The 23,347-nt window shown below is 51.9% G+C and overlaps 1 protein-coding gene across 3 annotated transcripts in view; it reads left to right on the top strand.

Moving 5' to 3' along the window:
- Positions 1–23,347, top strand: part of TBC1D22A (TBC1 domain family member 22A) — a 328,715-nt gene that overhangs the window by 72,104 nt on the left and 233,264 nt on the right. For all 3 annotated transcript variants that reach the window (XM_036906615.2, XM_036906613.2, XM_036906611.2), the window contains exon 5: positions 22,054–22,124. In XM_036906615.2, coding sequence (XP_036762510.1) covers positions 22,054–22,124 — 71 coding nt within the window. The remainder of the gene's footprint in view (positions 1–22,053; positions 22,125–23,347) is intronic.

Below are 23,347 nucleotides of genomic sequence, written 5' to 3'. Positions count from 1 at the left end.
GTGCATTCTGAGTGGTGCCTCACTGAGGCAGCTACAGCCTGGTCCTGACTTCACAGCAGGTTGTGGGGTTCTCTGAGCCCCCGGAGGCCCATCAGGGCAGCAGGGGCAACCACTGGCTTGCAGCCTCGGTGTCAGTCACTGTCCCTGCACAAACATTCAGCCCCTGTTCCTTAATAACAAGGGCTTTCGGTTGGCATTGTTGGAGCTGTGTGGTGATATTTATGCTGTTCCTCTATATTACTGTTTTATTGCGTACTATTTCTGTTGCAAATGGTCGTAAATATTGTTACAGTTTTGACTGCATTACGACATGTTTCTCTAAGTAGTCTCACGTATGCTTTGGGTGGCAGGACTGAGCAATTTGTATGTTCCTTTGGTGTTTCTTCTGAGTGTGTTTGATCCAGCAGTAGTGGGGGCCTCATCACCTCCTTTCTGGACAGGTGGCGCTTCACCACATGGTTCCTTAATTCTGACAATGTTTCACTGTCGGTCGGGACCTCATGGGACCCCTAACAATGCATCCCATCCCATGCCCCAGCCGGGCAAATGACTGTCCTCATCTGGGAGGTGGGCTGTCCCACCAGATGGCCATGCCAATCAGGTGCTGCTGTGCATACAGCGCCTGGGGCAGGGGACCTGGCGTGGTCGCTGTTATCCCAGCGGTGGGATGTGCTTCCTCCCAGGAGACAGCTTCTGTCTACAGGTGCTTCCCATTGGCCTGGTCCTTCTGGCCGAGTGGAGGTCTCTGTCCTGTCATTGCTCTGCTGCCCCTTCTCAGGCAGCGACCGGGCCGTGACGGCTAGGCCATCTGCCAGCTTGACTTCCTCTCCTTCGACTCAGTTCTGTGGGTCAGTGTTTCTCTGGAATTCTGAACTGACCAGTGGGGGCAGTGACTGTCTCCTCCCTTAATGTGGCCCATGGCCTTGGACCCCATCACCTATTGGCACAGCTACTCCAAGCCTGCTGTTTACGGAACTGCAGCCTCTGTCATCTTTGCTAGAGAGCAGCTCGGTCAGATCACCTGTCCTGGGCCAGACGGCTGGCCCTGACGCGGCCACCTTCCTCCCTGAGCCCAGCCTGTCTGGGCTCTTGGGAGAGGTGGAGTGGGCCGATGTCTTGCCAGTGGGTTTCCGCCATGGGCGAGTTCACTATGGATTCAGTGTGGCCAAAGAAATGACAGTAGCATGTTCTTGGGTGAAAGGGCTATACCCAACTTTATTCCCATGGTGGCAGGTCAGTCACTAGAATCCTATCCACTCAGAGTGAGTCTGCATACAGCAAGCTGGTCTCTGCCTCTGGGCCTCTCTGCCCGCACAGCCGTCTCAGTCTTATCCTCCGCGCTGCCACCACTCCAGCCTCTGCTCTGCTCTCCTGCAGGGTTGCACCCATGCCATGGTGTCGCCCAGAACACCGGGCATGGCTCTTTATATAGAGTCAATAATGATGCATTGCCCACATATGTGCAGTGAGCCAGCCGACCAGGGCCAGGTGAGAATCCTGGCCACAGGAAGCTTCACTTTACCCACAGGTGACAACCAGGACTGGGCCCCTGCAGCCTGGGCCTGTTTGTTGTCCCTGCCTCTCTCTGATGGAGGCGTCTCAGACTGGCCCTGCCACTGCTTGCTGGCTCCAGCTTCCTCATGAAGGACTGCAAGACAAAATGAGCTGCTGTGACCAAAGGCTGACCCTGTTGTGCCCGTGACCGCCCCCTGGCGGTTCAGCCCTTAAGTGGGGCTCCTGGCCCCCTCCTGCTGGGTGGCTGGGCGGCTTACAGTGTGTGCCCTCCTGGTCTTCATTTAAGATATTCTTGTTAATCACGCGTCCAGCCAGGTGAGTTTGGATGAACTTGGGTAAGTGACAGTCGCTGGTGTTCTGGCATAGTCACAGTCTCTGGGGGCCGTCTGGAGGAAGTTAGCCAAGCCGGGACCAGCTGTGGCCCTGGTGGGCCCCTGCTCTTGGTGTTCATCCGTAGCACCTCCTCTGCGTGCCTGCTGTGTGGCCGGCATTGGGCCCAGTGGGGGGCAGACAGAACCTGACCTCCTGGAGCTCGTGGGTCAGCAGGGATGTCAGGGCAGTTACAGTATGGGGGGCAGTGGGGTGGTGAGGAACAGCAGGGGAGCCCCTGGCCGCCCTCCTGGGGGCCAGGCTGCGCTGTGCTGACTGGGTCAGGCAGAGGCCCCCACATGGCTGCCATTGGGGGTAGCACTGTGGAGCGTCGTGCCTGCTGGCAGTGTCGTGGGCTTGATGTGTCAGGACTGTTGCCAGCGTGGTGACCGCATGTGCAGGTGTGTGTGTGCGTGCATGGGGACTTTACACTGGGAACGGTGTGCGCCACGCTTCTGGGGAGGGATAAAACTGGACCCAACATTTTGGGAAATAACCATTTTCCTATTCAAAAAATGCACCTGTCACCTGCCCCACTCCAGGATGGCTACAATAAAAAAAACAGACACTACCGAATGTCGGTGAGCATGTGGGAAGGCCGGAACCCTTACACGCTGCTGGTGGGAGTGTAAAATGATGCAGCTGCTTGGGAAGAGAGTTCGACAGTTCCTCAAACAGTTTAACTTAGAGCCACCCTGTGGCCCAGCCATTGTGATCTTAGGTGAATACTCAAGAGAACTGGAAACAGTATCTACGTACACTTGTTTGTGAAGGCTCATTGCATTACTCAAAATTGCCAAAAAAAAAAAGTGGAAGCTACCCACATATCGCTAAGTGATGTGTGGGTAAAGAAGATGTGGTGTGTCCTACCGTGGAGTGTTTTTGGCCATAAACAGGAGTGAAGGACTGACACCCGCTATGCCATGGGGAAGCCTCGGTGGATGCAGATAGTCATGAAAGGATGGGTGCTGTGCGCCCCCACCAATGTGAGGTGCGTGAGGAAGGCAGGGCCACAGAGGCAGAGGTGGGCTGGTGGCCGGCCAGGCTGGGAGTGGGGGGCACAGGGAATGACTGCCAGTGGGCATGGGGTTTCTTAGTGGGGTGATGAAATGTTCTGGAGCTGCATGGTGGTAATGGTTGCACAGTTCTGTGAAGATACCATACACTGTTGAATTGTACACTTTAAATTTTATGGTAGGTAATTCTTGTGTATGTATAAATTATATATGTACAAGTTTTATGGTATTTTATGTCACAATAACATTTTGTAAATGTATCTGTTGGTTGTCATGCGCTATCTGTTAGGGGTGCAGGGAAGCTCTGCCCACAGCGAGGGTGACAGTCCATTAGATGAGAGAGAGTCGGTCCCTCTGCAGGTGCCAGAGCTCTTCCTTCGCCGACCGGCGGAGCCTCCCTCCCGGCGGGGAGGCTGCCCGCAGCCGAGTAGCCCTGGGCCTCTGCTGCCGGCCTCAGGAGCCTGCTGCTGCCGGGCTGCTCGCTGGCAGTGGTGGCGGTCTGCTGTGGTCCTGGTTCTGCCTTGGTGCCTGTCCTGGTCCCGGCCCTTCTGCCAGATGGGGACACAGTGCAGGCCACCTTGGGAACCCTGGGGCTGCAGGTGCCATCACGATTCGGTGTGGTGGTCAGAATTCCTCAGCTTATACTCCGACGGGAAGAGCTGCCTTCGGGAAGGCCTGGGAAGGCATCTCAGGGGCCCTGGGACTGTCCATGGCTGGGAGCAGGGTGTGGGGAGGTGGCAGCTGCTGAGCGGCTGGGCTCTCTGCCCTCGGGCTGCAGTTGGCGAGTGTGCAGTTCGGGAGGGCGTCACTGGGGCCCCTGTCAGCATCCATGCCTTGTCGTGAGTTGGGCATCTGCTGAAGGCAGGAGCCTTCTGCTTGGACCAGCCTGGCTTGGAGGATGTCCGTGGGCACCATGGTGGCTCCAGGGGCACTGCTGGCTCCCAGGCGGCCCCGAGGCCATGGCCAGCTGTGCAGCAGGTGTCAGGCAGCCCGCTGCCTTTACTGTGCACTGTGCATGCTCACCCTTTCTCAGGGGCAGCGTCGGGGATGTTGTGAGCACTGCACGGCCTGGTGTTGGTGTGGCACGGGCCGCTGCTGGCCTGTCCTGCTCAGAGTGGCCCAGAGAAAGAGAAGAGGCACCCGGAGGCCCCTCAGAGTCTTTGTCCCTTCTCTTGGCCCTCCTGGCTTCTCAGGCACCCAGAGCAGTTAAACACAGATGCTTTTCCAGGACCCCATGGTGGCAGCTGCTGCATCTGTCCTGTCTTTGGTCTGTCCTTTTCCTCTATTGCTAAGATTCAGATTCGACCTCCCCCGTGCATTTCCTTGAGATTCAGCAGAAGGTTGTGAGACTTCTAGATTGCTCTGTCTGTAGTTGGGATCCTTCTTGAGGTCTGCCTGAGTCTCAGGGGTGAGGCCCTCACCGTCCGAGATGTGGGCCACTCTGCTGCTGGGGATGTCTGCCGGACAGCGGCTGGGGGCACTTTTCCTTGCCTGGCTGCGCAAGGGGTCTGCGTTTGCCCTGACTCACCGTGCGGTTTGATGTCCTTGAACATGGAAGTTCAGTGTTTCCCTGGCTTCAGGCTCACGCACAGTCTCACATTTGTTCCTTCTCTCTTGGCTCCCATTTGCACCTGTGTTCAGGTTCATTTCTCTGCCCCCTGTAAGCTCAGCCGTGTTCCAGGCTGCGCCACAAGCTCCATGGGAGAGCCACACTCGGTCATCTCGGTGGCCTGGCCCACAGCCCCACGTAATGGGCGCTGGCTGCAGCTTTGCTGACTGGAGCCGCATTCCGCTGCCCTTGTAAAGGGCAGGTTCTGGGACCCAGAGGCCTGGGCTCCCACTGGACGTGAAGGCTGCCCATCTGCCCGGGCACCAGGGCCCTGTGCTTCTCCCGTTGGGCTGCCACTTCTTGGCGGCCCCGCCTTGCTGCGGGTGGCACTCTGAAGGGCCTTTTAGGGCCTTAGTGGGCGGATGTCTGAAGGAAGCTAGAGGCTTCTGCAGCATCTTACTACGCTGATGGACAGTGACTGTAATGGAGTTTGTGGGGGGGGGACTTGGTGAAGGGGGGAGCCTAGTAACCATAGTGTTCTTCATGTAATTGTAGGTTAATGATACCAAAATAAAAAAAAAAAAGAAAAAAAAGAAAGCTAGAGGCTTGGAAGGGCAACTTGCCCCTTATTAAGCACCCTTTTGTGCTTTTAGGCTTCTTCTCCTTCTGCCTTGGCCACATTTATGACCTGCTCATGGTGGGGGAGGCAGGTAAAGGTGTGCTGTATACTGAATGTGTATGTCCCCCCAAATTCATATGTTGAACCTTAATTGCCATGGTGATGGTGACATTAGCAGGTGGGGCTGTTGGGCCGTGATCAGGTCATGGGAGTAGAGGCCTCCTAAGAATAGGATTACTGCTGTGAGAACAGAGACCCCTGCGAACCTGCTTGCTCCTCTGTCATGTGGGGACCCAGCAGGAAGGTGGCTGTCTGTGGGCCAGGAGGGGGGACCTCACCGGACACGGAGTCAGCTGGTGCCCTGATCTTGGACCCCAGCCTCTAGGACTGTGAGAAGCAAATGTCTTAAGCCATGTGGTCTGGGTATTTTTGCTGCAGCAGCCCGAGCAGACTCAGATGGAGTACCTCTAGGGTCTGAGCGGGGTCTCAGGCCGTTGGCAGCAGGGGGGAGAGGCATTTGGGCCCATGCTTCCAGAAGTGTGCTCCTCACCCCACCAAGCCAGTGTGGGCATCTGAAGTTCTGAACACTGGAGAAATGTCGGCGCATTTCCACTGGGGTCCTTGTGCCCTGGCTGGTGACTCTCTCCTTGTGGCCAGCTTTGGCCTCCCCTGGACGTCCCCTCTAGCTGGCAAGCGTGTCAGTTTGCCACACCTCGTTGGGGGCTCTTGGCACTTCCAGCCGCTTCCAGGTGTGGTTTGAGGCCCAGGTGTTCCGTAAGTGCCCTTCTCCTGGAATCTAGCTTTACTCCCCACTTCTCTTAAAACGGACCTTCTGGAGGTCACCTGAGATGTCACATTTATGCAGTGGTGCTTGGGAGCCACATGGGAGCTGGGCAGTTCATTACTCCGCTTCCCGTTCCCCAGGTGGAGACGTGCAGCCTCAGGGCCCTGTTTTCAGCAGGTGCTGGCTGATGGAGTGCGTACTAGACGGGGCTCTGTCCTCCAGGCACTGGGGCGCAGCAGTGACCTCCGGGGGCTGCTTGGAGCCGGGTCTGCTCCGAGAGGTCGGGCGCAGTGCTGGGGACAGGGTGGGTCTGGGAAGTGGGCGCTGCTCTTTCTCTGCCTGAGGGTCAGTCTTTGCAGCTTCGATGTGACCTGGCGCATGTTGCACCAATGAATACTTCTAGAAAAGTTCTTCTCCTTGGATTCTGTGACTCCCACCATCTCCAGACAGTCCCTGGAACTCCGTCTGCTCTCTCCACCTCCGTACCTGGGCATTTTCCAAGTGTGTTCCTCAGCCTCACTCTCGCACCTCTCCCAGGATCGGAGCCCTGCCTTTTCCCTTCCTGTGGGTCGGTCGTCTCCTCAGTCCTCTTCTGGAAACGCCCACTGCAGCATCCTTGGATTTTCTCCATCTAAAGCATGGGGAGGGTCGTAGGAAGATCCTGGACCTGGGTTCAGAGTCAGGCAGCTGAGCCCTGTCCTGTCGCTTGTAAAACGGGGAAGAGGCTTCCCTCTGGGCGGAGAGCCCACCTCGTGAGGAAGAAGGTCGGGGCCGCCTTGCTCTCGGTGTTCCTCCGTGCCACCAGATCTTCTCCTCTCCCTGCCACTAAGCTGCCCCTTGCCACTTCCTGTTTCAGTCCTAGCCATCACCAATCCTTTTACCCAGGGTAACATTTGGGGGTCATCGTCACATCCTCACCTCTCTTCGTCTCCGTAGCTGGTTATTGCTGAAGCCTCATTTTTTCCTTTCAGAGTGTTCTTGTGTTGTTTCCTTCCTTCTTCCTGTCTGTCTTTGATGGGTCTGACCTAGTTCAGACCTTTATTATCTCTGCCCATCCATTGAATTAGCTTCCGGAGAGCCTCCTCATCTCCTCTGCCCCCTGTAACACATTCCACGTCCTGGCAGGAGGTGAATCCGGTTGAAACATGGCTCCCTGCCACTCCAGGGCAAAGATCAGACTCCTGGTATTTAATGTCCTTCATCACCGGCCTCCTAATTACTTGTTTATCCTTCTGCTCCATCCAGACCTAGGAACCTCCCGATTGTGGCCTGTTATCATTAATCTCTGCCTGGTACTTGTGAACAGTAGCTATTAGAGTAGATGCTGAGGTACAGAATACTCTGACGACACAACAGACAGCCACGTACTAGCTGTGGTAACAGTCACAGAATGACAGCTAGCAGTGGCTCCCGTTCCCTCCTGGCCATCTCCCTTGACATCAGTGCCCTCGGAAGCCTTCGTGCCCCTGTGCTGCCCAGAGAACCCAAGGCAGCACCTGTGTACAGGCGGATCGAGTGCCACTTTTACCTCTGCTGTGCTGGCACAATTACTGACTGTGCCCTGAAGTGTCTAAGCAATGTATCACAGGGTCAGCCTGGCTCTACGCAGTGAAGAGCATGGCTTTGAATGCCGGAATGGCGACCTGCCCCTAGCCTTAGTTTCTCCGTACCTTGGGCCCTTATTTCTTGCCCGTCTTACTTGGTAGGTGTAGGGTTGCGTATTGTAGTTACTTTTTATCACCTTGTCCAAGCAGCCATAATACTGGAAATTGGGGCACAGTGATGGGTAAGATGCAGTCCTTGTCCCTGGGGAGCCCGTGGTTGGGGCAGAGGTGGACCTAGAACTAGGTACAGCTCATGCTGGCATGAATGGAAGCGTGTATCCAGAGAAGGAAGGGGTGACCACTCTGGTGTGGTGGCAGTGGCATGGGGGCAGCTGGAAGCTGGGCAGGATCTCTGGCATCGGTTTTGTGGATTAGCAGTGGACGGCTGAGCGGACATCAGTGGTGGTGTTGTAGGCAAAAGCACCCTGGTGGCGCCGGACGATGCCACGAGTCCGACTGCCAGCAGGTAGGGTTTCAGGTCAGTTCTTAACCACCCTGGGTCTTTCCCTCTTTGCCGTCTGCGCCTGCCCTCTGTGTTTACATGTGAAGTTACATGCGGGGACTGTGGCAGTAGATTGCTTTGCCTCTGTAATTACATTGCACACTTACCTAAGTTAATTGAGCTTATCACTGACATGACTGTCTCCTGCCCTTCTGCGGGCTGTGTCCAGCTTCCTGTCTGGTGGGTTCCTCAGTCACGTGTGACATAGAGGCACGTGCTCGCTGGCCTCCAGAGCCGCAGAGAGTGGGTAGGGGGAGGCTGTAGGGGTGCTGGGAGACAGCGCCTCTCTTTTCCACACTTCCCTGAAGGCGTTTGGTCCAGGGGGCTTCTCCTGAGTGATGGACGTCAAGTGCGAGTGAGCAGGTGCAGGAGGGACAGTGACCTGGGGGAGATGGCAATAACCTCAGGGTCCTAGCTCATGGACACGGCGAAGAGCCTTCCTTGGGGCCATGGTATGGCTGCTCCTGTGGACATTTAAAGCGTATGGGGTCAGGATGATTCCGCTTGCAGCCCCCGATCTTGTTACTGACTTTGCCTGTTAAGACACGGAGTAACTGGCCACCAGGCGCATGAGCAGCAAGCACCTGCTGACCGAGATGGCCGTGGGGCCGACCCCCATTGCACGGGTGGGTATGGGAGGGGGTGCATTCACCGCAGGAGGTGAAGGAGGCTGGGGGTCCGTGTCAGTGGGATCCTGATGGAAAGCAAGGAAGTGGACCTCGAGCTTCTAATTTGTTTGAAAGGGTTTAGCTTTTTAACAAAGAGTTGCCTTTCCTTTAATTAAATGCCATGCGACACTAGCTGTGGGATCAATGATATTGAAGGGAGAACAGTGTAATTAGGCCTAGCGAAGTGACAAGCACACTTTCTAGGGTGGGGGTTGGGGGGGAGGGTTAGGACGTACAGACGAGGCGGGCTTTGCTTCCCTCACCCTAGACTTTGAATCACGAGAGCTTTCCTCTGCTATTTCAGGTGTGTATCTTGATTTCCTGATAGTAGCAGACAGATGTGACTCTAATTTAGTCAGCTCACTAGTATTAATCATTTAGATCATGTCTGTTAATACATAAATAATGCTGTGGTAACCATCTTTATGCACAAATATTTGTTTGTATTGTGGATTATTTCTGTGAGACAGATTCCCAGGATAGAAATTACTGGCTCAGAGGGTGTGAGTGCTTTAGGCAAGGGCAGGATATGAGCTGGAGGTGCCTCTCCCCCTGCCATCCGGTCACAGGAGTGCCTTCAGCCCAACCTGGAGGCTGATGCGTTCCCTGTGCTCCTGTGGATGCCCGGGGCTGTGTGGGCATCCTTGGTGGTAGCATCCTCCAAGCAGGTGCGGTTTGCCTCCTCTCTGTCTCCGGCCTCAGCAGTTAGAAACAGAAACAGCCTCCCTCCCCACCCTGTGCAGGCCCGTGCCAGGACTGCAGTTAGTGAGGTGAAGGCCGCAGTCACTGTGAGGTGCTCGGTGCCCCCCCACCATCCTGCCGCTTGGGGTGGAGGCCCTTCCAAATTCACGTGTCCCTTTTGCGTGCAGAGCCATTCAGCCCTCCTCAGGTCTGACCTGGTCTGCCTGCCGACCCCCACTGCGTCCTCCCCTCGACACAGGGGCCCCTCTCCTGGACCCGCCTTCCCTAAAAGTCACTTGGGGTCATCAATAATCTTTAAAAAAGTATTTACCCAAGATGGGTTTTAATATCTTTCTCTGAGAGAGAATTCACACACCGTGTAGTTCACCATTTGGCCCACAGCTCAGTGGGTTTTAGTATTTCGTAGGGTTGTGTGACTGTCATCACTCCAATCAATTTTAGGACTCAAACCCTGCCCCTCCAGCCCTGTTGATTTGCCTGTTCTGACACTTTATATACGGACAGTCCCCGACTTAGGATGGTTCCACTTAGGATTTTTCGACTTCACGATGGTGTGAAAGTGACGTGCATTCCGCAGGGGCCGTACTTTGAATTTTGAATCTGGCTCTCTTCCTGGGGTAGGGCCACGTGGTTCGATCCTCACTCTGGCGCGAGGCAGCGCAGGTCAGCCGCACGGTCATGAGGGTCAGCGATGGGGCCACTGACGGCCCCTGTACCCTGCAGCCCTGCTGTCGTTCACTTCAGAACCGTATTCCACAGATGGCATGAGACTCAACCCTGTATCCTACGTAGGCTTTGGGTGAGGGTCTGCAGGCCAAGGTGAGTGTCTGGGCACAGGTGAGGCAGGTGAGGCTCAGCTCTGATGCGGGTGGGCTGGATGTGTTACATGCGAGGTCCACTTCTGAGATTTTCAACCTACGATGGGTTTATTGGGATGTAACCCCATCGTAGTCAGGGAAGATCTATGAGTGGAATCAGGTGCTTTGTGGCCTTTGAGAGTGGCTTCTTTGACTTAGTGTGATGTTTTGAAGCTACATCCATGTTGTAGCAAGTATCCTTCAGTCCTTTTTTAGCCAAATCCTCCTTTACATCAATGGGCCACATTGTATCCATTCATTAGTCGACGGATATTTGGACTCTTCCACGTTTTGGCTGTTACAGGTAATGCTGAACTGTCATGTACAAGTTTTTATGTGGACGTATTTTCATCTCTTGTAGGTCTGTGTCTAGGAGTGGCACTGCCAGCTCATGCTAACTTGTGTCTGGCTTTTCGAGGGGTTGCCAGGCTGTTTTCCAAAGGGGCTGCAGCATTTTACGTTCCTGTCAGCAATGCACTAGGGGTCCAGTTTTTCCACATTTTTATTACAGTCACTGAAGTGGCTGTGAAGTAACATCTTATTGTGTTTTTTATTTCCATGGTGATTATGATTTTGGCCATCTTTTCATTTGCTTATTGGCCATTGTATATCGTCTTTGAAGAAATAACTATTCAGATCGTTTGGCCCATTTTTAATTGTGTTATCTTTTGATTACTGATTTCTGGGACTCTTGACACTTAATACTACCCATTTTTCCTCACTGGTCGCCCTGAGGACCAGACGGCGGCAAAGGGCAGCAGGGGAGCTGCCGCTGGGCTGGCCAGGCTGTTTCCTGTGGCAGCTGCCCCCACACCAGCTGTGCACAGTCTCTGCAGATCTTGGGCCCGGTCCAGCCTGGCCTGAGTACCGCACCACACATTTGTGTAAACTAGTTGCAGGCAAGTGCTGTTGGTCCATTCCAGATATTTGCTTTGCAGATGTGTGTGCAGGAGGAGAAATCGCTACTGCAGGAGAGGATTTGGGTTGAGAGGAAGTGCTGAGCTGTGGGGTGGCCTGCCCCCAAGGACCGGCCTGGCCAGGGAGGGCTTCCTGGAAGAGGTGGCCTTGACCTTCCCAGTCGGGAGGGCCCAGGAAGAGCAGGACACCTGTCCTAGAGGAGGGTAGTGTCGTTTTCCTGGCATTGCTGACCAAGTGACTTCTGTTTTCCTAGGATCCGTTTTCCCCACTGTGAATGGATTGGTCATGTCCACTGAGGTAAATCATAAAATAAAAGAAAAAGTGAAAGAAGGGGTAAGAATCCTGCTTGTGACACAAGCAAGTAACTGTACTGACCCTGCCAGGTCAAGCGGAACAGTAACAAATGACGAACGTGAGATCACCAGGGTCCTCTTGCGGGAACTGCGCCGTTCTGGACCGCGGCGGCTGCTTCCTTCAGCGGGTGACATGCTTCTGGGAGTTTGGGAGGGGTCTAGGGGTCTTGTTTTGCCAGATCCATTTCCTGGAGCACCTGTGAATTAAACAGTGAGCGGGAGACACGTTATGTGGCTGTTTTGTAAATTGTGTGTGTGTTTTGTGTGGCAGCAAATAGGGCTGTGGTGTGTGGTCCTGAGGGGAAGGTGGATTCAGGGTCGCGGCCCCTTGGGGGAGGGCAGGAGGCCCTGCTATTCCAAGCAGCTCTTTTTCTTGAAGGGACATTTGAAAGCAGGTAATAAACTTAACTTTCAGAAATGTGTTTTATCTCATATAAAGTGACTTAGCAGTTAATTGTAGGCCGGTTTCTAGAATAAAATCCATCTCTGTTTTAAGTTTTCTTTCCTTTTTCAACACTTAACCTCTTGAGGGTTTTGAAATGTAGCAGTGCCTCCCGTTTGGAGCGCAGACCTTGCTGTGGGGTTTCTTGCCGGTGCTAGTCCGAGACCCCGGGGGTGCCCTCTGCCCATCTGCTTCGGAACTCTAGGGCTGCAGGCACACTTAAGTCTCGTTAAGAGAAAGGACCCTCTGGTACTTTGCTTCTCCCTCTTGTGCTTCACGTCATCTTGTGCTGACTTTCACATTGTGCCGGTTTTTGCCGGCTGTGGAAGCGGTGGGTTTGCCCTGTTAACTAACACACAGACACACAGACACACACACACACAGACACACACACACACACACACACACACACACACACACACACACACACAGACACACACACACACAGACACACACACACACACACCCCAGCTTTAGGAAATTGGTTGTCATTGTGCTGTTGTGACTACAGCCCTGGTTCACAGCTTGGCCACATGTTCTCTTCTGATTTATCCTGGAGTTAAACTCAGGGGCAGGTGGGGCTCCATGGCGCTGTGGGGTCTGCTGCCTCCTGGCCTTGGAGTGGGAGAAGACCTCTTGCCTTCAGCGGCCACCAGCCCCGCTGGGGTTTGTTGCCATTGCCTGGCTGCTGCCGTGGGGCCTCCCCTCCACCGCAGGGGTTTCGCCCACCCTGCTGGCGAGTCAGCTCCCACGTGCTGCTTCCCATCTGTCAGAATTGTGTTGTCATTTCTTGTCAGCTCCTGTCTCCTCCTCTACTCCCTTGTCCTGGTTTATAACATTGTTCCTTTACTGATGTGCTGATGAAGTCCAGGGTCGGGGGCAGAGAGCCTCAGGCAGCAGCTCCCTGGGATGTGTCCTCATGTCCCCCGTTTTCAGAGAAGAGACCGCTGTACTCTGGTGTGCCGTGTCACCTGTACACCTTTGTCATGCGGTTCTCTTGACACTGGCTTCTGTTGCTAGATTTCTTCCCTACTTGCCAGTGAGCCCCTGGAGGTGGGGACGGTCTAATTGCACCCTCTGAGGCTAGCTCAGTGCCTCGATCAATGTCCACTGACTGGGTAAATAAGTGTGTGCGGTGGGCTCAGAGCAGGGGCAGTGTTTAAGTGGCTTTGGTCCCAGAGTTAGCTTGCACACAGGGGGTGCTTGATAAATGCTGGTCAGTGGGCTGATTTATGAGACTCTCCTGCGCTTGTAGGAATGACAAGTGTGCTTGTTTTGTAGACCCTTCTGATGCTGGCGACTTCTCAGCGAGTAGATCAGATTCACATGGGAGCCTAGGCGGCGGCCATGTACGCACACTTCTTGTTTTTTCTGCATTTCTCCCATATTTTATTGCTGCAAAAGTTAAAAAAAAAAGAAAGAAAATTAAAACCAGTTAAAAAGAGATGAGTGTTAGGGAAAAAAATAGCTTAAAATATGGGTTGATGTTTCTGTTATTCCTGGCTGTTCAGAAAAAGGGTGCTTATAATCATGATTTCATTCCATACACTCTTTTGTGACAGGTTCAGGGTTTAGTCTCAGGCACAGCCCAGTGAGACCGAGCGCATCCTCTCTGGTTTGGGTTTGCAGCGCATGCTGAGTAATCATGTCGGAGAGCAGAACAGGACCCTGTTTTCACAGTGCCTTCCATGTAGTGTCTGTTCCTTGTGAAAATTCTGTGGCTTAAGTGAGGCAGGTATTTTTATTTGTTCCACGTTTGAGAGGAAGAAACTGGAGCTCAGGGGAGAGGAAGGGGACCCAGGGCCACCCAGGTTCTGGTCAGCGTCCTGGCCCTGAGCCCAGGCCCAGGGGACCTGCTGCTGGCATTGCCTCCTCTGTGCCTCGCTGCGGCTGCTTCCTTTGGTCACGGACTGCCTGCCACGGCAGTTTTCAGGCGGGAATTTTGTGGAGAAGTAAAGCCTCCCCATGCAGATGAGCGTGGAATTATAGTATCGGCTTTCATAAGAACAGTCAAAATTTCTTTTCTCAGGAAACAAGTCCACTGTTGCAGAAGAAAGAAAAGCTATTTCTCATTCATTTTCTGCTTATTAAAGTTTTTCTTACATTTTTGTTTTGCTTCTTAGAGGACTGGTGATGTCACAGTCTGATCCCAAGCCCCCGCAGGCACAGAAGGCTGAAAGGGAGGCAGACACGAGCCGTAAACATAGACTCAGGAGGGGAAGTGAGCGGGTGGAAGGAGGTGGCACGCAAGCGCTGATCATAAGAAAGCTAATTTGCATACAATAACATCACAAGACAAAGACATCAGACGGAGGTGCGTGGGTGACCCGGGAAGACGACGTCTCATGACGACCAAAGGTCCAGCTCGTTTGTGGCTCGCCCCCTCTGAAGTGTGTGTGTACCGGCCGCACAGCTTCCTAGGCAGGAAGCAAACCCAAAAACAGAGAACAGGCAGATTCATGACCCTGGGCAGAGATTTCAACACCCGCCCCTGAAACTGGAAGAACAGGCAGATGGAAAACCAGCAAAGGTAAGGAAGATATGAGCACCGCTGTCCGCCAGCTGGTCTGATTGACTCACAGACGGTCACACCCGCCAGCGGAGGCGCACACCCTCTTCCCGGGACACGGGCACGCTTGCCAAGCAAACCTTGGGTTCTGCCCAGACAAGTCACAGCAAGTGTCAGAGGAGTGAAACAGCGCCGTGTCCGTCTGACCACGTGCCTTAAGTCAGAAGTCAGTCTAACAATGAGGTGCCCAGGAAATCTCAAATACTTGGAAATTTATCACAGATCAAAGAAATCCCAAGGAATATTAGAAAATACCTTGAACTGAATGATACAACATATCAAAATTTGTGTGCTGCAGTTAAAGTGTTACTTGGTGGGAAATTTATACCTTTAAATGCCTACATCAGAAAAGAATAAAGGTTTCAAATCAGTGATCAAAGCCTCCACCTTAAGAAACTAGGAAAAGAGGAGGAAATTAAACAAAGCTAAGTAAAAGAAGGGAAATAAAATAAGGGTAGAAATCAGTAAACTGGAAAATGGATAATGTAAGATAAATTCTAGCCGAAATAAGCAGGCAAAGAGAGGCAACAAAGGGCCAGGTAATTTATTTAAATACCCCCCGGGTGAGGTTCCGTGGCCTTCTTGTCACAGGCCAGAGAAGTCACACCCGGTCAGGGAGGTGGGGGCTTATAAGGGGTTAGGAGGGGGGGAGTGGGAAGCTATCCTGGGGGCCTGGAGAGGTATGATTGGCTAAAGGTGACATGATAGACAACTAGAAGCTTTTTTTCCTTCCAAGAGGGAGGAGGCTGACATCCGGGTCTCAGTTGGCACATCAGGATGGAATTCAGGAAGAGCTGTCCCCTTCCCATATACGGCACGGACCTTGGGGTCTGGTCTGTTCTCCCCCTATGGCGTCTCTCTGTTCTGTTTGCATGGCCTTGTTTTTCCTTTCTCCAGCCTAACAGATAAAAGAGCAAGAAGAAACAAAATCTAAAATTTGCTTTCAGAAAAGATCAATTAAAATTTCTAGTTAGACTTGATCATGGAAAAAAAGGGCAAATCACACTTGATCAATATTTGAAATGGAGGGAACATCACTGCAGATTCTGTAGGCATGAAAATTATAAGGTATTTGCAGCTGCATGCCAGTAAATTCAAGCACTTCATGAAACGGACATATTCCTTCAAAGACACCACTTAACTGGTACAAGAGGAAACAGAAAACTGCTATCCCTATGTCAATCAAAAAAATTAAATTTGTGATAAGCCTTCACACAAGGAAAGTGTCAGGGTCAGAATGCTTTACTAGTGAACTTTATGAAGCATTTAAAGAAGAAATAATACCAGTTCTCTAAAAGCTCTTTCAGAAAAGAGAGGAGGAAAAAACACTTCTCATTGTATTAATGCATCATAACCCTGATAAAAAACTCTTACAAAGATTGTAAGGAAAAGAAACTAGAGAATAGTATCCCTGATGAATACAGACCAAAAAATCTTCAAAACTATCAGTAAGTTGTTGTTTGCTTTGACCCATGAGGGGTTAACTGCCAGGGAATTGCTCTCCTGCAAACAACTAGAAAGCTGGAGTACGTGAGACAGCTGCTTGCAGACACTGTGTAGCAGGCAGTGCAGGTGGTGGTGGGGGCCGGGGGAGAGGTGGCCCGGAGTGGGGCTGGGCCTCAGAGGGGCGTGAGCTGGGTGGGCTTTACATTTGCTCCCAGCGGTGGTTGGAGGCAGTTTCCAGGCTGCCATGCAGGGAGGGAACCGAGGCTGGGCCAGGCGGGCTTGCTGAGTTGAGGCATCAGGGAGGGGGTTTGGGATGGCTGAGGCAGGCTGTGTGGAGCAGAGTTCTGGGGAGGAGAGGGGTGCAGGGGGGGTGGAGCCCAGTATCTGCCCAGGAGTCCTGCCAGGCCCTTGGCCGTACGTGAGGGGCTGAAGTTCCGTGAGGAGTGGCGAGAAGCCCTGGGAAGCAGGAAGTCCCGGCAGCCCTCAGAGCTCGCCCAGGCCTGGCAGGGGGTGCCGCGGGCCACCGCTTGCCATGGGAACCAGTAACTGACTGGAGGTTCCCTCTCTCTAGGAGCAGGCGCAGCCTGGCATGCTCAGGACCCAGGCAGTGGCGCAGATCCGCTCTGCAGGGCTTGGTGCGGTGGGATACCTGGTGCCGGGGAGGCACTGGCTGAGCGGAGCCTTGAGCGCACACCCAACAGGCCCCAAGTAGGGGAAGAAGCAGCCTGCAGAGCCGGACGAGAGAGCCCCTCTCTCCTTCACTGTGTACTGAAGAGGATGCCGCCATGCCCGCTGGCCGGGAGGCACACGTGCAGGACCCAGCGCCATGATCACAGAGGCAATAAACTGGCAGCTAGAACATCTGGTGTTCAATAAAAGCGACAGGCATGCAGCATGGCAGGAAAATCTGACTTGGAATCAGAAGCAAAATCAATCATTAGAAATAGACCCATGAATCACTAATAAAATTAGGAATGCCCAGTAAAATGATGGGTAAAATATTTTAATCTAAACGTTATGAAAGGTGCAGTAATGTCCAGTAAGCACGTGAGAATCGGTTCATCTCTCAACACCATTATTCATCACAGCGTTCTGATGAAATCTGCCTTGGAACACTAGCATGGCTGAGGTAGAGTGTGGCACTGGTTCTGACTGGGGCGTGGAAATGTCTGTATGTTCCTGGTGGCAGGTGTAAGATGTGCGTGTAAGTGTAAGATGGTGCAGCCACTCTGAAGAACCACATGGCAGTTTGTTAGAGGCGAACGTGTCCCATGAGCCAGCAGTTCCACTCCCCCCTATTTGCCTGAGAGCATACACCCACAAAACACATCCATAAGAGGGTTCAGAGCAGCTTTTTCATAGCAGTGAAAGCTTGTGTGAATAGGAGGCTATGTACATAAACTGTGCTGTGTTCATAGAACAGAATATTGCTTCTGCTTGTGAAGAATCAGCTACTGGTCCATGCAGCACGGGTGACTCTGACCAACACGTGTTGAGCCAAAGGGGGAGGACACGAGTGCATCCTGTGTGTGCTCCTTTCATGAATTTTAAGAACAGATTTCTGAGGCTAAGTATCAGAAAGGGGTTCACTCTGCACAGGGGCAAAGAATTGCTGGGAGGGGCGATAGAAATGTTCTACATCTTACTTGGGGCACTGCATCTGTTCTTTTATTGTCTATAAATTATATTTTAGTTTTAAAATATGGCTGCCCCCCCAAAAAAACACCCCCAAAACTCCTGAAGGTGTGGGAGAGAATTGGACTTCTTTCTGCCAGTGCTTACCACCAGGGGATTGCCAGGCACTGCGTCAGGTCAGCCAAGAAGCAGCGTGGTGGAATCCGACCTGCAGGAGCTCAGAACCACTTCTAGGAGATGAGACCAAAGCTCGTGGCACAGCCCCGAGGGTGGGCTGGTTGGGTGGCTTGGCTCCAGGGGTTATTGGTGCTCAGCACAGAGGGCCGTGGGCGAGGACTGGGGTGCTGGGGAGGCTCCTGGCAGAGGTGGAGCTGGGTCTGGGAGGTTGGAGGGCTTTGAAAAGTTGCAGGGCGAGGTGGAGATGCCACAGGCACTTTGTGACTTTGTGGAAACCCAGCAGGCACCCGAGGGCGTGTCTCGCACCTTCCTCGCCATTCTCCAGCCCCACCCCTGCCCCTGGCAGTGCCCCCAGGCCTTTGGGGAGCTTGTGGAAACCCAGCGTGTCTCCACTCTGCCTTCTGTTTTCACTTTCCACTTCATGATTCAGAGACATTTATTCCATGTCTGCCCCAAAACGTGTCTGTCCTTTTCCATGGCAGTACTGTATTCTAGAGTGGACCGTTTCTAATACTATGCTGTTGCCCTGTGGACATCTCTGTGTGTCATCCCCGGGCACCTTTGCAAATATCCCGGTAGGATCGGCTCCTGCCAATGACTCAAAAGTTACACACCTTAAAATTTGACCAACAAAAAAGTTCTGTCAGTATGCACCCTTCCCAAACTGTAAGAGAGCAGCTGTTGACCCAGTCTCAGCAGTACTGGGCATTACTCATTCAAAATTTAATCTGATTTGTAACAAACTTCCTGTTTTAAGAATGTAGGTCTTTGATCATCATTGAGATTATTTGCCTATTTTTGTGCATTTATTAGCAGTTACTTTTTCTTTGCATTTTCCATTTTTCTCTGAACTTGGTTGCCCTTTTGTATGTGTTCTTTATTTATTAGCAGTATTAACCTGTATATTTTGTGTTGCATGTAGTTTTTAAGTCTATCATTTATTTATTTTTAACATAGTGTCTTTCACTGTATAGTCATTGCAAACTTTTACATAGTTACTATGTGTTAATCTAATTTCTAGTTTCTGAGGTTGTGTCTTGTTTTCTCATAGTATTTTTTAATCTTTCCTTTTCAGCACCTCCCCCTGCTTTTTAGATCTTTGGATCTTTAATCATATAGAAATATGTTTTTGTGTGGTCAGATATGGGGTCTAATTTCCTTTTCTAAAAATAGATACAGTATTGTTCAGACGTCACTGGATGGCGGCCCGGTCCGGAGATGCTGTTTTTATCCCAGCAGATGCAGGTTAGCTGTGAGCCGTTTGCCCGGCCACATTGACCCCGCCGCCTCTGTCCTGCTCCGGAGCCCCGGTGTCTCACACACTTCCTTATCTTTAAAGTGGAGGCTTTCACAGGATTCTCTGTGGCAAGTCCTCCTGGGTGAGCTTAGGGCCCGCTCACCGAGTTTCAGGACACGTAGGAATACTCCGGTGGGCTTCTGCTTGGCTTTGCATCGAACATAAAGACTGTCTTAAGCAGCAGTTCGCAACATTGTCATTGTGAGTCATAGATTCAGTGATGTCATTTGAGTCTTCTTGCTCTTATCTCCCAGCTTTCTCGTTTTCATTGCTCTCTGTCACTGTCGCCATCCTGGCCACCATCGTCTTGGCGTTGGGCTTTGTAAGTAGCCCACTCAGGGGTCTCCTTCTTTCCGCAGGTCCTGTGCTCTCTCCACACTGTGGTTGAGGCTTTCTGTGAACTGCACCTGGACTTGGAAGATTCCCCTTGCTGTCCCTTCTTCACCCAGTTAGTGCCCATCCGTAGGTCTCGTCTCAGTGATCATGTCATGGCCTCAGCCTCCCTCTCTAGGTGATATTTCCCACTTACAGTTTCCTCAGGTCCTTACCTCTTCTTCTGAGCACTCAGTCTGCTTGTAAGTCTGCATTTGTGCGTCTCTGTGGTGGAAAGGGAGCGCTCAGCAGGGGCTGTGCGTGTCGTTCTCTCCGGTGATTCATCTGCCGCGCGCCTAGGGAGGAGTGTTCTTTAGTGACTTGTTAACATCAGTGAGCTTGGTGTTTTCCTCTATTTCCGTATGTCTTTAAGTAAAACCTTATAGTTTTCTTCATATGGTCGTGTACATTTCTTGTTCAGCTTATGCTTGTAAGATTTTCTATTTACCTTTTTGGCCAGCAGAGAAAAGCTGCTGATTTTTGAATGTTCTGTATCCGGCCATCTTGCTGACCTCAGAACTCTGGTTCCTGCCTCTCTTTCTTGGCTTCATCCTCAGGCTGGTCGGGGGCTAGGTGGCTGCAGCAGTCCCCAGCCTCATCTCTGACCCCCGTTACCTTCGGGGAGGCAGGAGAGGGTGGCCTCCAAAAGATCTCCCAAGAGCAGGAGGGGCTTTCTCAGCAGCCCCAGCCAACCTTCTCTGTCTCCTCGGTGGCGCTAGTGGTCCCAGGCCTGTCGCTGAGCCCATCCCTGGTGAGGGTGTGTCCTGGCTCTCATCGTCCAGTCAGGCCCAGCTTTGCAGTGGGATGTGGGTCTGGCCCCCCCTGGGCTGACCCCTTCCACTCCCCCTTCACTTGCTGGGGGCAGGGCGGGGGGCGGGGTTGTGGTCACTGTACAACCAGGATGCTGCTGGAAGGCTGGGAGGAGCGAGTGGACCCTGGTGGAAGTCCACACCTGACGGCTCTCAGGATGGTCCCGTGACTTTGATCAGCCCAACTCGACATCTTAATGAAGTTTCAGGATTTTCTGATGTGAACCGCCTGTTCATTCCTGCAGTAAATCCTACTCATGTTGACTGTTCTTTCAAAATCTGGTTGTATTTTAGTCTCCTAAGGTTTTATTTCGGATGTTCTTGTCCGTGTTCCTAAGTGAGATTTATCTGTGTTACAGGAAGCCTTTTTAATGATGGCAGTTCATAGAGTGGACAGACGCTGGGATGTGAAGGCTCTTTAGTCCCCGCGCCAAGGTATCCGACTTCTTGGGGACTGGTCCTCATTATGCAGCCCTAATTAGCTCAAGCTGTTTGAGGCTCACATAATATATATGAAAGCTCCTTTTAAACACTGAAGCTTCCACAAAGTCAGAACTTTGTCTCGTACTGTATATTCAAGATAGCATTTTTGTGAGTTTCTTCCATGAAGAGACAGGTTCAGAGAACGTGAGCAACTGAGATTTCTCTTGGCTTTCTTCATAAACCATAATCAGAAAACCAAACTTAGGCAGTAGGAAGGCACTGGAAGCCTGACTGTTAACACTGCATTATTAGTGTTCAGGTGTCAGGTTCCTGTTTTTTACAGTATCCTTAGGGAACTGGGGAAGATTTGGTATTTTCTGAGATTGCTGTAAAGTGCAAGCTATTGCTGGTGCTATCATCCAATTATTCTGTACTTATTTTACTTAGACTTTAGTAATTGGAAAAAGATTAGGTGTCAGGACTTTGTATTTTGTTGGTTATATTACCAAAGTCTTCTCTTTAATCATTTCTTTTATTCCTAGCATTAATCATCAGCTCTGAGCTGTTAAGGAAAGAGCCTAATAGTGGATTCCTAACTTTGGTGAAAGAAATGATTACTTGAGTTTCAGTGGGACCGACTGACTGTTGATACACCTATGAACTGAATGTATTCTCTAGTCATTCAGGGCTCGGGGCTGAGACTCTCAAGGAGACATGGGCTGGACAAGATTGGAGGCCCGGTCCCTACCCGGGGGCCCCGCTGGGCCCTCCCCTGCCCTCGGAGGTGCTGGCCTTTGCCCCAGGCCCCGCTGCCCTCTGTCACTCCCACCTGCAGGGGGTGGTAAGGGCGGCAGAGACTTCTGTTAGTCTAACCTGAAGTCCTTCTTGTCCACACCTTTAATCAGTTCTGTGAAAAAACAAGCTTAGCTCCATGAAATAATTTCTTCCAAATCCCATCCTGGGAAAACCACCTCATGTAGGTATTGTTGGACAGTAAGTGGTGAGAGTGAGTGAGGGGGCAACGAGGAAGGACCCACTCATTCAGGTGGTCAGGGTGGGGGGGACAGGGAGGACAGGAGTGGGGGAAGGAGCTGGGGTCCCCTGGGCCTCACTGCCTGAGGGAGGGGGTGTGTGTGCTGCTCCCCCTGGTATGGGACAGGCTGTGGCTCTTGGGACCCTTGCCATGCATCAGCACACATGCTGTTTAAGGTTTAAATGTAAACAGGTCATGGTGTGCTTGGTTTAAATAGAGTGGTGACTAAACTTTTGTATATTGAGAACATTGAGTATCTGAAATTTTTCTCATTTAGGTTCATTTTGGTTCCTCTTGGGGCGCTGCCTGCAGGTACGCTGCTGAGACGTGGCAGTGCCAGGGCGACGTGGCTTCCTGTTTGTAACCCTGTTTCCTGTCTCTCTTGTGCCAACAGAGGAATTACGCAGGTTGAGCTGGTCCGGGATCCCCAAGCCCGTCCGTCCGATCACGTGGAAGTTGCTCTCAGTAAGTCTCTGGGCCGCCCCTCCGCACATCTCCCACCTGCGTGGCCGCCCTCTGTGGTCCGGCTCCAAGTGAGGCCCCTCAGCTGCAGCCCCACCCGTGCTCTGTCCCTGCTGCAGCCATTCAGGCCGTTGCCTGATGGTATTTTCCATCCTTTGCTTAATTTCAAGCTTGGTTTGACAAGGCTGGTGGAAAATGAGGATGAGTAATAATTTATGGCAGCGGTATTCTGTTACTCCGGTTTTATAATTTTTAAAGTCTTTGTAATATTTTCAAACCTGTGATGTAGAAAGGTTCCAGCGTAGAAGATTATTGCAGCTCCGAGGAATACATGACAGGGACATATGTTCGACCAAGGTGGTGGTTTTTTGTTTGTTTCTGTTTTTTTTTAATATTACTAGTGATGCTAGGGGAAAACAATCGATGTCAGAAGGGCCTGTGTTTCTGTGACGGGGGAGCTCTGGCTTCTCCCCGCTGGTGCCAAACTGCCTGTGGTGGGGACTCCGGAGATCGGGTGCAGGGTGGGCACCCCCACGTTCTCAGGTACTTAACCAGGCTGACATCAGAGGGAGCTTGGCCCTGCTGAGAATTTCAGAATACTTTACAGACAGCTTTCTGCTCTCTTCCTTTTTTAAAAATAATTTTTGGAGCTAAGTCAATAGGGAACCCTAAGTGTTTTCTCTAAACTGGGTCTGACTTTGAGCATTTAAAAGACTCTTCCTTGCTAATGAATCTTAATAAATTTGCAGCTTACTACCTCATAATCCTAAATGCAGAAGCAGCTCTGAACAGTATTTATTGATTGAATGTTTTCTTGCAATTAAATCAGACCTGCTGCAGTTGCTCATAGTTTTGCTTGGTGTTTCTTATTTTAAGCATTTGTGTCTAGTTTTCCAGTGCCCTCTGAGATAGGTTACAAGCTTTTCAGATTGAAATGTGGGAAGTTTTGATGACAATACCTTTAGGACTCCATGTTGCCCTTTTGTATTTATTAGGAGATGCTGTGACTGGGTGGAGAGGTGTGCGTGAGTCGCTTCGTCCTGCTCTTCTCCTCAGTTACCGGTGTGTGTGGGTCACGGCTCAGGTGCCCTGCGTGTGCCACACAGTGGCTGACTTGGAAGACGGGTGACAGTGGACAGAGGGGCAGGGGGAGGTGGCAGAGGTTCTGCTTTGTTAGTTGTGTGGAGGTGGGTGGAAGCGGTTGGCAGGGATGCAAGTGCCAGAAC

The sequence above is a fragment of the Manis pentadactyla genome, chromosome 10 (genome assembly GCF_030020395.1).
Source record: "Manis pentadactyla isolate mManPen7 chromosome 10, mManPen7.hap1, whole genome shotgun sequence".
In the NCBI taxonomy this organism is placed as follows: domain Eukaryota; kingdom Metazoa; phylum Chordata; class Mammalia; order Pholidota; family Manidae; genus Manis; species Manis pentadactyla.
Note: the sequence above shows the minus strand (reverse complement) of the source record. Positions and strands in the feature narration are given on the sequence as shown.